The 12834-nt window shown below is 44.4% G+C and overlaps 2 protein-coding genes across 2 annotated transcripts; one reads left to right on the top strand and one right to left on the bottom strand.

Moving 5' to 3' along the window:
* The first annotated feature begins 6392 nt into the window (after positions 1 to 6392).
* Positions 6393 to 8850, top strand: LOC119169721 (uncharacterized). The gene is made up of 4 exons (XM_037420747.2): positions 6393 to 6758; positions 7506 to 7604; positions 7667 to 7771; positions 8164 to 8850. Exons 1-4 carry the CDS (start codon positions 6689 to 6691, stop codon positions 8808 to 8810), a joined length of 921 nt encoding a protein of 306 aa, XP_037276644.2. The 5' UTR covers positions 6393 to 6688; the 3' UTR covers positions 8811 to 8850.
* A 4-nt stretch (positions 8851 to 8854) lies between these two features.
* Positions 8855 to 11986, bottom strand: LOC119170696 (putative nuclease HARBI1). Its single transcript, XM_037421935.2, has 4 exons — positions 11437 to 11986; positions 11238 to 11380; positions 10462 to 10630; positions 8855 to 9745 (listed from the first exon to the last, which is right to left on the bottom strand). The coding sequence occupies exons 1-4, from the start codon at positions 11836 to 11838 to the stop codon at positions 9050 to 9052; spliced, it is 1410 nt and encodes a 469-aa protein (XP_037277832.2). The 5' UTR covers positions 11839 to 11986; the 3' UTR covers positions 8855 to 9049.
* Between the last annotated feature and the right edge of the window lie 848 nt (positions 11987 to 12834).

Below are 12834 nucleotides of genomic sequence, written 5' to 3' on the forward strand. Positions count from 1 at the left end.
CAATTGAAGCTTACCTCATAATATATTGACATTATTATTATTTCAATGCGTTGCACAATAATTTCGCGGATCAAAAGGACCGTCACCAACAAATTTATTAACGTAGTTTTCTCCCGCAGGTGTTTAGAGACTTTCCGGCACATTGAAGAAACTCCTGTTACTCATCTAAAAAGAAGAATCTACGCTGCGATTGTAAGAATAAAATATTATGAAATAATAGTGAATACAATTGCAGTTATTTATCCACAAGAGGTGTTATGAAGTCCCTCTGCGTGTGTTTACTTTAGTTTACAAAATGCCCGCTTTAAATAAGGCGGTGACTCGTGATATCACAGTAAAATGCCGTTTTTGTGAAACACTTACGAAAACGCTCGAAATACTTTGTTATACCAGTAATTTCAGTGTAAACGTCGTACACTCTAACGATCGCAGCACAGCGCACAGATATGGACTCCAGTATTTATAGAGGTAATCTCATTCTGCGGTTGCTCGAACGTATAGTGATCTAGTAACTTTGACACTAATAGCACCGGGATATGTAGTTAAAGATACGCCCTTCAAAAATGACATGATGATATGGAGTTTCCACGTCAATTTTATGTAAGTCGAACGCCTCTAGCGAATTATCAAACATGAACAATGAGTGCGGACATCGGTGCCCGGGGCGTCAGACATGATTGATGCAAAAAAAAAAAACGAGAAATGGTGAAGCTTGCACACAGCTACTCAAGGCTTGAAATAACGAACATGGATGATTATGAAGACTATGCTGGTCGTTTCTTGTTTCTAGGTCTTACCTAAGAAAGATGATAGGTTGTTTATATACGTTGATTCTCAGCGCAGAGAGGTTCGAGTTAGACCACAGTGAAGGACACCACACGGACGTCAGAACTAGTAGACAGAACCCCGTGCTGAAACCAAGCGTTCGCATTTCTCGTAGGTCGAGGTGCATGTTGTCGTTGTAGCAGGCCTTTCAACGCTTCGGTTTTTTTTTTCTTTAACGATGGGGGATGCATGTTCTTTTTAGGTTGCGTTTAGATCGTTCCTAGGCGTTAGCTACGCCACACTAGACTGTTTCTACCTTGATTCCCAATGAAGAATGGTTCGAGTTCAGCCGCAAACACTTACAGACACGACTCGGGTGTCCGAAAGGCAAAGACAGAATCGCACGCTGCAATCAAGCACTCGCACCTCTCATATATCTATGGCCACGTCGTTGCTGCAGCTGGCGTAAGCCTCCAATCACTTCCCGGTTTTATCGCAGCCGCCATTGCTTCCCCATTCGTATTATTTTATATGCGCTCGGGGCTTCGATGGGCCGCTGTCACTAAAGAGCGATTTATTGGGCTAACGATACAGCATTCGTTCCTTATATGCAGCAGACGTGTGATGCATTGCGGACATTAGCCAGTTTCTTTCACATAAGGCCATTTTCTATGACGACACTTCACAGTTTGCTAAACTGCTAAAGATAATCATCAATGATGACGTCATCATGGCGGCACAGATCACCGAATTTTGTGAAGTCCCTGGGACCTCCAACAAGCGCACGTCACTGATGGAGTCATAAGTGTGATCTTAATTTGGTAAACGGTGGACCCATCACAGAGGCTATGCAAAACGGCTTGTGTGCCTTCGATTTCGTAGGCTTCAGGCACCTTCAACAATAAGCTCAAAAACGGAAAAGGTTCAATAAAAGGAACAGAGGCAAACGCTGTCTCTGTACCATCTCTCGTACCTCGCCGTCTATTGTTGAAAATTCATTACCAACCAGTCCATATGTCAAGCTTGGCTTTGGCGTAGTACCACGTCATTGTAGAAAAGGTCTAAGAGGGTGGGAAAGCGGGATCAATACATCTAACGTTATTGAATACTTTTTGAAAAGTGCCATCATTTTTTTAACCGAGCCGCAGCTCCGCGCGGCCTCCTCTTCTCCTCTTGAACTGGCGCCTCTGGAAGCGCTAGTGAGCCATTTGAGGGGCAAAGCCCCTTAGGACCTAGCCTGGTCTTCCATCGTGGTCATGGTATAGAATGGTCGCTGAAGTCGAAACATATGTGAGTCACAAAAAAGGTTTTGCGGTAGACTAACGTTGACATATGCTATTTATTATAAGGTAATAGATCGCTGTTACCGGTGGTCTTAACCTATGAAAAAAAGTATTGATGAGTTGAATTTTACTAAAATGCAGCCAGGTGTTGAGGCTTCTCAAGAAACCAGCGACACAAAGGCACACGTCAATCACTATATGTCCCAAGAAATTACTCTTACTGAAGAGGTATCATGCCGCCAGTATGATATCTTGTCTTTGGATTCACTTTCGAGGCATATCATGCACTCCATCAATTTTCTAAATCCTCCCTGAATTCCCTAAGGCGACTGGAAGGCGAAGTAAATTTGCATGTCTATATAAAGTTTATGTCGTTCAATTGACATTATATATATGGGGAAGGCCCGGGTAATTCGCAGCCTGTCACCGATACTATACCTATAGCTTCGCTCACCGATACGGGGATCTTTTCTTGTGTTTTAATTTTTCGCCAGCGCTATCATCTAGCAGAGACGCTCGCGGGTGTCAGATAACACATAGGCCCCCGCCCGTACGGTGGCCGTTTGGAAGAGCATATAGAAGGAAAGCACCAGAATGGAGGACTGTGTCACTACTTTTTACACTAAGGGGTTCTAAATGCGTAGACTGAGGAGAATAAGATGTGTATTTGGCCTTCCAGACATCTTACGTAGGTGCATAAAGATACCTGTGAATATTTCCGGGCAGGCTGGAAAGAAAAAGAATAATTTTAATGCTAACAAATAATTTAGGCTGGTGTCACCACATTACAGCACTAAAAACTGGTGATATGCAAGTAGCAAGACAACGAAAAAAACAAAAACAAACTAGGACACCAAAATGAACGGGATCACTACATCTTAATATACAGTTCCGCTACTACCCATAGGTCACGTCTAGCAACGATTATTAAAGTGGTGAAGCAGTCACCTATAAGAATGTCACGTAACGTATTCGAAATGACTGGCGCATACGAGGTGGCACATTTCATTGACTTTGGCCCAGAACCATTCGTAATTATCTCAGTACAAATCAACCTCAACTAACAATGCATAATTACGATTCATTCAATTTGCAATGCCACGTGCTTGACCACAATTAGCTGCGTGTACTCAACAAACGACGCTCAGGAAGTGCATAATGTGTGTATTCTCGACATCGTTCAGGAGCTACTTATTTTTGCCTTTTGAAGCTGACACGCTACTGTCCGTACATGTAACGTAACAATGTGCCCCTGTACGGACAAACAGATAACATTTACCAAGATGAGGCCACTTTGGTGTCATTTTCGGTCACCACAAGTCTCCGTAACCCTGATAACATCCGTAACTCGTAAACAAGATGGCCAAGGGGAAGAATTCTGCACTTTGTACACAAGCATAATAATATATTCTGGTGTTTTATGTTCGAAAACCACGGCAGGATTATAAAGTACGTCATTGTGAAGGGCTCCGTAAGTTTGAACCATCTGGTGTTCTTTTACGTGCATTAACGTAGCATAATACGCAACTTCCACCATTTTGACTACCACATGAATTGTGATCGAACTATCAATTTTCAGGTGAGCCCCATAACTACTGAACCACCATGGCGGAGCATCAAACAAGCACGCCGGCATCAATGTGAGGGATTGTAGTGAATATATGTAGTGATTTTCAACATTATACATAAATAGATTCATACTACGGAAACAGGGCCACAAGGTAAGACAAATGCGCACGAGCATAAGGAAACACGAAACACAAGCACTGAGTCTCAAGTGAACATTTATTGACATGTGCAGAACATCATATATTAACTTTTGCGTGGTTTCACACATATAACAAAAACCATACATAAACGTTTGACAACTGGTGTAAACATGCAATGAAAATACCCAAAAAAGAACAACAATATATCTGCCTATTCAAGTATAGGATTTTGTTATTGTGCAAGGCTACAGACGGGAAGCTGATGCAATATTGAGTTTCTTTTTGTGTGTCCCAAGCCTCGATAGTCCGTCGAGTTGTCTGATTATAATGCTGCGACACCATGGTGGTTTCACAGAACTGTGGTGTACAGCCACACAGCCGATAAAACGAATGTCAGATGTATTTCCTATTCTTCGTGTGCATTCGTCTTACCTTGAGGCGCAGTTTCAGGGGCATGAATTCATACAAACTTATCCAGTTGTCAATGCTTATAAACATAAATACATTTGAGGCATGACTACGAAAGCGCTACGCAAAAATTTAAGAGACTTGAGCTAAATGTATAGGCGAAACGACCAATGCGCGTGCACGTTAGCGAGCTAAAACAAGGATTTTTGAAGTAGTAGTCCGTGAAGGCTATGTCTGCATAGTGTTTTGTGCGTATGCGTGGCAAGTATCATGATACCCATAACGTCTGTCAGTCTGCCTGTGTTCCATGCAACATCGCCAGCGGGCGTACGGACTACGCACCTCAAGATTTATTTCTGGCTGACTATAGCCTCACGGGTGCCCGTCTTTGCCTGCCACTTATATGACTTATATGCGTAAGTGGGCAAGCTTACCCATGAGTGGACGCTCACAGACTCACTCATAGGTGGGCGCTGTGAGTCTGAGCGAGTCCGTGAACTTGAGTCCGAGTAGGTCCAGGTATAACAGACTTCAGTGAATATTTCCGTCTGAGAGCGTGCGGTTCAGTGCACTATCAGCGAGTTCGTCTCCGAGTGATCCCAGAGCACAAAATATGTTCCTTCACTGAGTCTGTGCTACACTTCAATCTTTTATTGCCGACCCATGGTCCTACCGACTCATTCATATTCAGCTTCACTATCGGTCTTCTATCGGCTTACTTTTGCACTCAAATCTATTCAGGCATACCTTAACTTACAAGCGTTCGTGAGCTGCCTGATTATTGATGAGAGGCTTAAGTTCGCACGAGGGGGAGGGCCATGAACGTTTCCCCGGAAGACCTTTCAGATAAATTTCTTGATAAACATATGTCGTGCCAGTTGCATGCTTTACGAGAATGCCCTTGGTGGATTCAAACCATTGGTATACAATCGCAAGGCGTATCGTATAACACGCATTTCGTAATACTTGCGTTAACGAGCGTTCACTCTATGATCGAAAAAGCTCATTTTACGTTGAAGAACTCATCAGTTGACTCACGGAGGGTCACTTAGATTTAGGGAAGCCGTCAGTATAAGTGTGGGTGAGTCCATTTGAGTTATATGTCAGTGAGATTGAGTCCGAGTAAGTCCCATTTAGAAAAAAAAAGTTTCGTGATTCTGAGTACGAATGAGCTTGGCTTGGGCAAATTTCGCCGAGTCTGAGTCCGAGTGAACCCTGAGCCTAAAACACATTTTTGGAGTGAGCATGAGTGAGTCTTATCTTTCTTCCCGACCTATGCTCACATGACGCGGTATTTTCATGCCTACTTATGCTCACATGACGCAATGGCTCGGCAGGCTGTCATATATCTGCTGCAGAGCTAAACAGTGTTGGCTGTCGGGAGTCAGGGTCCTCCCACCGCTGCAGCCAGTTTTTGAGCCTGGTGGTTTCATCGTCTCCGCGCTCACACCGGTAATTGGGAGCCCGGGTTCGGCTCGTGTCGACATTAGTAGCTGGCCCCCTTTATAGGACCCGTCGTCCAACTTCGCAGGGATGAGAGGCGCCCGAACGATAACGACCGGTTTATTTACATAAGAAGGTGAGAAGTCGAGAAGTCGACAAGAAGTGAGCTAGTGATTAAGTGACCAAAATTGATTATTGAGGCGAATGATCTTAGATAAAAAAATACAAGAATTTTTCAGCTTTTACAGTCCCAAGCTGCCCACCCTGGACGCATTTTCCGCTTCTTCAACCAATACGGTGGCCAGTGGCCTCAGTGCTCCACCCGCGGAGGAGGGGAAAGACACCCCAAACATACATGGAGAGGGAACAGAAGAAGACGATACCCAAATATGGTCACGAACGCATGGCATCACGACTCCGCACATGACACCAAGAACCTGCACATGACACCAACATTTCATTCACGGTCAAGGAACTTGGCGCGGCATCCTACCAAAAACCTTCCCGGTAAAAGGGTGGAAGCTCGAAAGAAAATGAAAAATAGGTGAGAGTCGACTAGCCTCCGAGGGACGAGGGCCGAGATCACCTGGATGTTCCCACGGCTGCACTCGAAAAGTGCAGCGGCAATCGGATTCGCTTCTACGTCCCCCTATCCAACAAATACCACTGTTTACCCGACGAGTGACCCATTCGCTGCACGTATAGCCTCTGTTTTTTTCGGTTCTGCACAAAACCGGTCCGCTGACAGCTTTGTTAGAGCTTCTGGCGAGGCAATCGTCGTGTTTAATGGCGAATTCCATTGAGAGAACAGGAGTAAGGGTGCCGAGCAGAGAGGAGTAGGGGGCAGAGCACTGAGAGCCGCGTCACTCGACCTGCCACTGGAATGCGGCACACCTCCGCAGAGCAGGTGTGAGGGAATAAAAAGGCGAGTGAGGAGAAAGGTTGTGCATCCCAGCGTCCTCTGCTGCAAAACACGTGCGGTCTGATCCGGACGGGCAAGGAAAGCACGTGTGGCAGTGGTTGGTACAGCGCACTCGCTTGCGCGCTATCCTGCAAAGCTGCTGCTTCGTATACTACTACATGATGGACTCGGAAGCTCAGCGCATCCTACTGTCTTTAATTCAACACCAGGCACCATCTAGTACGGAAGGTAAAGTGAATTTGATTGCTTTTTATTTGTTTCAGCGCACTTGTCGCGCATGCAGCATGCAATGCATTCTTGCGCGCGTGGACCTAAGCCCACTATTCTTTATCATATCAGAAAAACACCGTGGATATGACAGCTTTATCAGACTGTTCATGCAGTTACCAGCTGCTGCTGTCATCAGCAGTTAACAAAACGTAAACAATTCTAGAAGTACTGCAGTACACTATCCTGTTGCCAAGTTTCCTTGCATGAGTAATTAATCCTTAATTCAAAACAAACTTACATTGCAGACCCCTCCATCAGCAACAGAATGATTCGCAGCGTTTTAAGAAAAGTAACTGCGAAGTGGCGTGTAGCAAGTGTCACGTGGGTGCAGCTAAGTATTGCACGCAGTAACAATTTATTTTTATTTCTGATTTTTAAGTGGCTAATGTCTCCAGACGGCAGATCAGCATCCCACGTGATACGGTGAAGCCATACATCTCCTCGGAAGCACGATTTCTTATCGCAGGGTCGAGATGCTACGTATGATAAGCGATATTTTTTTTTAATTATCAGTGATTTGTGCAGTGTTTCATGCAGCCCTGTAACATGATGAATTGACTTTTTTAGAATTTGTTTTTTGCTTGCTCTAATCCGCTTACCTTCGAGTGTAAGGCATCCGAGTTTGCATAATGTAGCTGACTACTTGAGAAACCATTTTCATTATATAACTGATTTGATTACATTTCCATCATTGTGTGAAAACAGATGCAGTTCTGCGTACAAATATGGCTGGCGATGTGCCAAGGCGAGGGAGCGAAGAAATGCGCATGGAGCTCAGATTGCCATGCGTTGAAACAGGAGGTGGTAAGTATTAGTATTAACATTATTGCGAGGCACTACATTTACTGCTCATTTATATTTTTTAGATGGCACAGATACTCTGCACCTGCCAGCTCCCACTGCATCAAGATCAGCTGACGGGGAGACTGGTGCTCAAAGCAAGCCATCAGGCTCCAGGAGAGGAGGTGGAGGCAAGTATATTAACACTGAGTGTCTACAATTGCCTCAGCAAGTGTTCTTGGGTAAATCTAACAAGCATGCATCAGAGCGTGTAAAAGTGTACTTGTAGGAGTGATCCTTAAATGACAAAAAAAAAAAGAGAGCATGGAAAGCAGACCACTACAATTACTGGAAGACTGGCACAATTTGCATATTGCATTTACATGCACAATACCAGAACTTATCACTTATGTATGTTTGCTAGTCTGCGCAAATGCTTGTTTTGTTGATTAATGCTTGCTGATTGATAATTAAGCTCAAGTGACCGTGCTGTGTGTTAAATTATTCAATTATAAGTAATGCCTGCACAATGACCGACAGTTTCCCAATAAACCATTTATGTGTTGGTTCTTTCTTATTCTAGCTGCTGAATGGACAGAGGGGCAAACAAGGCTGCTCCTAGAGTACTACCTCAAATATTTCCCTCAGATTGGCCCATTTAAAAAATTCAAAAACAGGAAGCAAGCCTTTAAACAAATATCGATGGACATCGAGGCTGTGCTTGGCATAGCCAAAACCCCAGAACAGTGTGAAAATAGGTACAAAACAGTAATTAGGCGTCGGAAGGCGTCTTCCGACCATAACAAAAGGTCTGGTGCTTCACCCACCCCTGTGCCTTTTGACGACGAGGTGAAAAAAATTGAAAGCATTGATGACAGCATTGAACCGGAGGTAGAGCGAGACGCCTCAGGGGCTACATTCAAAGCCTCGCCCGAATCTCCGGCCGTGTTGTCACCTGCCAACACCACTGAGGAAAATAAGACGCAGTCCTCAAATCCCGACACGAAGCCACGGGTAGGAACTGCACGCCTGGCACACATGCAGTTGTTTTTTACTGAAATGAGGGCACTGCAAGAAGAAAAGGAGGCTCAAAAGGCGGCCAGACGTCAAGAAAAAGAAAATCGAAGAGCTGAAAGGCAGGCCGAGCGACAGGTGCTTCGTGAAGAGCGGCGCAAAATGCATGAAGAAAAAATGGAGATTCTCCGTCAGGCCTTTGGACTTCCAAAATAAAGTGGTAGTTTTAAATAAATAAACGTACTACCCAAAGCGATTACTTAGTTTCAATGTCTTTTATTTTCTAGTTTGGCACAATACACTACCTTGAGAAAATGCAAATGGGCCAACAGGTGTGTGGTAAGGACAATTTTTCCCAACCTTGAAGGTGTTTTAACGAGTTCAGCTTTTCAGGTGGGCCTTTGGTAAGCATATATTTGCTCACAACTGCATAACACGTAAAGGAATTCCTTGTTTCATGGCTGCTGGTTCTGCAACCCCATTTTTATCATCAAGTGATCTCTCTTGATGCTAGCCAAGCCACGTAATAGGCTATCCTGTTGGGCTACACTACTGCTGCTTACTTGAACTGCAGAAGAGCTTGAGTCTACATTTGTTGTTTGTGAGGTAAGTGACAGGTCTCGTGACAGGTTCTCTGGCAAATCTCCACAATCAATGCAGAGGTTGTGAAGCACACAGCATGAAATGATAAACTTGGACATGTTATCCACTGTCCACATATCCAACCTGTGCAGTTGTCTGAAACGATTTTTTAAATCGCCAAAAGTATTTTCAATAAGCACCCTTGTCCCGGAGAGTCTTGCATTGAAGGTTTTTTTGATGCTGTCAAGATTCCCATAGTCTCGAATTGGTGTCATCAGGTACTCCCGGAAAGGATATGCAGCATCCCCCACTATATGGTACTTGCTAGAGCACAGTTGTGGCAAAACACTTGAAATCCTGGACCGACGGAAAATGCGTGCGTCATGAATTTTGCTTGGGTAGCCAGTGCTGGCATCAAGAAACCTCTTCTTGTTGTCACAAACACCTTGAAGTGTCAAGGATAGGTAATGGTGCCGGTTTATATAAACAGATCGCACTTTCCTGGCTGGGCACCTGATAGGCATGTAGCTTCCGTCAACACACCCAATTGTGTCTGGGAATCCCGACAGCTGCAAGAGAAAAAAATGTGCACACACATAGTCAAATAAGCATGGCACTAAGGGTAATGAAAGGTGCCAATAACATGCGGAAAAGTTTAAAACAAACTGGAGACTTGAAGCTCATAACGGCGAGTGCAATACACTACCGGTACACATGATTGAAATTAACTGGCTATTTAATTGTGAAGCATCTGGGAAAAATAATTGTAATAACTTATTTAAAAGGTGCATTCTGGCACTAACTAATTCATAATTGTAATAGTAGAGCGGTAAAGAACACATGGGACCGCACGAAGGGGAATTAATGACACATACAGAGTACATACAGAGTGCACAAGTAACTGAACTCTAGGTTTATTCACTGTACATGCAGGACAAGTACTAGATGTACATCACTAAGCAGAAGATGGGAAAATAGAAGAGATATGAAACAGCATCACATGGTCAAAACTACTCAAGAAAAATGTCCGATTGCTGACAGCATTTGTAATACACATGAAGGAGGCTTGACTGTGTGGTGCTCTTTCATATCTCTTGCATTTTTACATTTTCTGTTCATTTGCAGTTCTGATCCTGCATATCAGTTGCTTTCAGTCCTTATTGTGGTTTGAGTAGGTGTAATTCCTCTTAGTCTGGTCCCTTGAGTTGTGTAGAGCTGTATGACATTGGTGTGAAAAAAACTGTAGTTTATACCTTAAATAGCATGTTTACAAAAGCATAGTTACCTTCTCAAAATCCACAGCAAGCTTCTGCAGGTCACTGGGGAACTTGATTACATTCGGTGCTATGTCGAGCAGGAATGCAGTTACTCGGCCCATCATTCTGTGGTGAGTGCTTTCTGCGACTTCAAAGCGGCCAGCGACATCTCTAATGCATGCTTTGTTGGCTGCATACCTGAAAAGGAGAGGATACTCTAATTAAATAATGGAATTAAGCTTGCTGTTGCTGTCAATGACTGAATAATGGTGTTAACAATGCTGTCGCTGTCAATGAAGCAAATTAGCAAGACAACTGAAGTCAGAAAACACGATTCCACCTTTTTGGGTGACACCTTAGAAACTCAAAATATTTGATTAGTAGAAGCACTATCTAAATAACAAATTCTAATTTTAATTCGCGCATTACATTTATAAGTGTGGAGATGAAGCTCACTGTGAACCTGCTGACACAGCCGATTTGAAATGCTTCGTGAGCAAAAGTTTTCATGGTTGTTTGTAATGATGCATCATGAATTATGCTTTGCCACTGATTCTAGTAACGAGAATTTTGTGAAGCTCAGTGTGTAGGTGTACAAACTACGAAAGCATTTCACAAAATACTATAACTCTATTACGTTCGACACTCGCTAGTAGCATTTAACAAGTTTAAAGCAAGGTGGTCCAATGACATGCTGCGAATTAGGTACATTTATTTGCAATATTTCATATGCCTCTAACCCACTATAAAACGGATTATGCAGTGACCTGATGACAGCGGCATTCCTAAACGTACGGACACTCACCAAAGAAAGGAGAGAATGTGTTCTTCAGCCGACTTGGCAGGCAGGCCACCATGATCACTGTTCTGAGGGCAGTGCGGTGACTTGGCGAATTCTGCTGCCAAGAAGTCCACGACCGGCCGCGTGACGCGGAAATTTCTTTTGAACTGGAAGAAAACAGGCCTTTAAGCAACCTAATTAAAACAGAAGCCGAATGACTCACCTCCTCGTCGGAGTAGCTAGCCACCGTCTTTGTAACATATGCTTCCACTTTCGGCCTTCGCTCTGGCAGAGAAAAGAGCTGCTGAAACGCTGCTGCATACACTTCGTCGTCATCGTCGCTGCTGCTTGAACTCGACTCGGACGTAGAGCTCCAGCAGCTATCGCTGCTGACATCGTCTAGCTCGTCAAATACTTCGGCAAGACGACGACGTTTTGCTGCCTCCGCCATCCGTGAATCTGAAGGCAGGCAAGGTGGACGTTCACTGCCAGAATCTGCCGCTACGACGTTAAAATCGTTCGAGCCCGAGCACCACGCACGCTTCGCTGCCGCCATAACCGCCCGACACGACGCCGCAAAATGTAAACAAGTGAGGAGGATTGCTGAGAGGGTATGTCCGGACATGACGTTCCAAACACGTGGTTTCCTGCGTTTTCCACTCACTCCGCTTTTTAAGAGGGAGCAGACAGAACTGCTCCTGGCTGCTCTCGGCGCAGCAAAAGCGCTCTCGCTCTACCAATGGATGACAGTGCTCCTACTCCTGTTCGACCACTGAAACACGCCGCCTCGGAAGAGAGCACTTTGAGCGTGCTTTTGAGTGCACCTGCTCTCCCAATGGAATTCGCCATAAGATGCCTTCCCCACTTGGAATGCATCCACAAACAATCGCTTGTTTCGCATCTACCGCATAATCTTCAAGGCCAGTGATGGTCATCATAACAACACAAGGAAGATTCCGCAGGCATTCTTTGCTACTTATAATTTAATCAAATACCCCGAAGCGCTTCTGGACGCTTAATGAAATCACGTACGTGACTGCAAAGTGTGTGCGGTATGCACGCGTAATAAATAGAACTCGCACTGGCTTCGTCGTTAGAGGATAGCTCATAGCCACGAGCAGCGATAAACCATGAAGAAGTTGTGCGTCGTCCTTGCCGTTGTTCTGCTGTGCTCAGGTGAGTATGTGTTCACGCACAATAACGCAGAGCTTGCGTCCCCATGTCGATTTTCTCAATACACTAATATCGGTTTTCTTATTTTTTTAATATGATTTTTTTTCTTATACGTAACAGCATGCGCTGTAGTACATCGCCTGGTGTTAAAACAGTCGTAGTCATCATGCACGCCCTTACATTAAGTAGATTGCTTGAGCAGTGCGGAACCCGTGTACTCAAATTTGGGTGCACGTTAAAGAACTCCAGGTGGTCGAAATTTCCTGAGCCCTTCACTACGGCGTCTCGCATAATCAAGTAGTGGTTTTCGGACGTTAAACCACACAAATCAATCAATGAGCAGTGCGGAAGCTTCATACTACGGGAGCATCTTTTCACGTGCATAGATACGTCACAATTAATGACGATGCATCCACTTCTGGGCCAGCTGAGGTTTTCAACATCATAC

Source organism: Rhipicephalus microplus, chromosome 5, assembly GCF_043290135.1.
Source record: "Rhipicephalus microplus isolate Deutch F79 chromosome 5, USDA_Rmic, whole genome shotgun sequence".
Classification (NCBI taxonomy): domain Eukaryota; kingdom Metazoa; phylum Arthropoda; class Arachnida; order Ixodida; family Ixodidae; genus Rhipicephalus; species Rhipicephalus microplus.

Bases quoted from the DNA above. Each gene is read 5' to 3' on its own strand.
- LOC119170696 (XM_037421935.2), bottom strand. From the start codon at position 11,838: ATGTCCGGACATACCCTCTCAGCAATCCTCCTCACTTGTTTACATTTT. The intron at 11,381-11,436 runs GTGAGTCATTCG...GTTTTCTTCCAG, and splicing joins CTAGCTACTCCGACGAGGAG to TTCAAAAGAAATTTCCGCGT. The intron at 9,746-10,461 runs GTAACTATGCTT...TTTCTCTTGCAG, and splicing joins TTGCTGTGGATTTTGAGAAG to CTGTCGGGATTCCCAGACAC.
- LOC119169721 (XM_037420747.2), top strand. From the start codon at position 6,689: ATGATGGACTCGGAAGCTCAGCGCATCCTACTGTCTTTAATTCAACAC. The intron at 7,605-7,666 runs GTAAGTATTAGT...TATATTTTTTAG, and splicing joins ATGCGTTGAAACAGGAGGTG to ATGGCACAGATACTCTGCAC. The intron at 7,772-8,163 runs GCAAGTATATTA...TTCTTATTCTAG, and splicing joins CTCCAGGAGAGGAGGTGGAG to CTGCTGAATGGACAGAGGGG.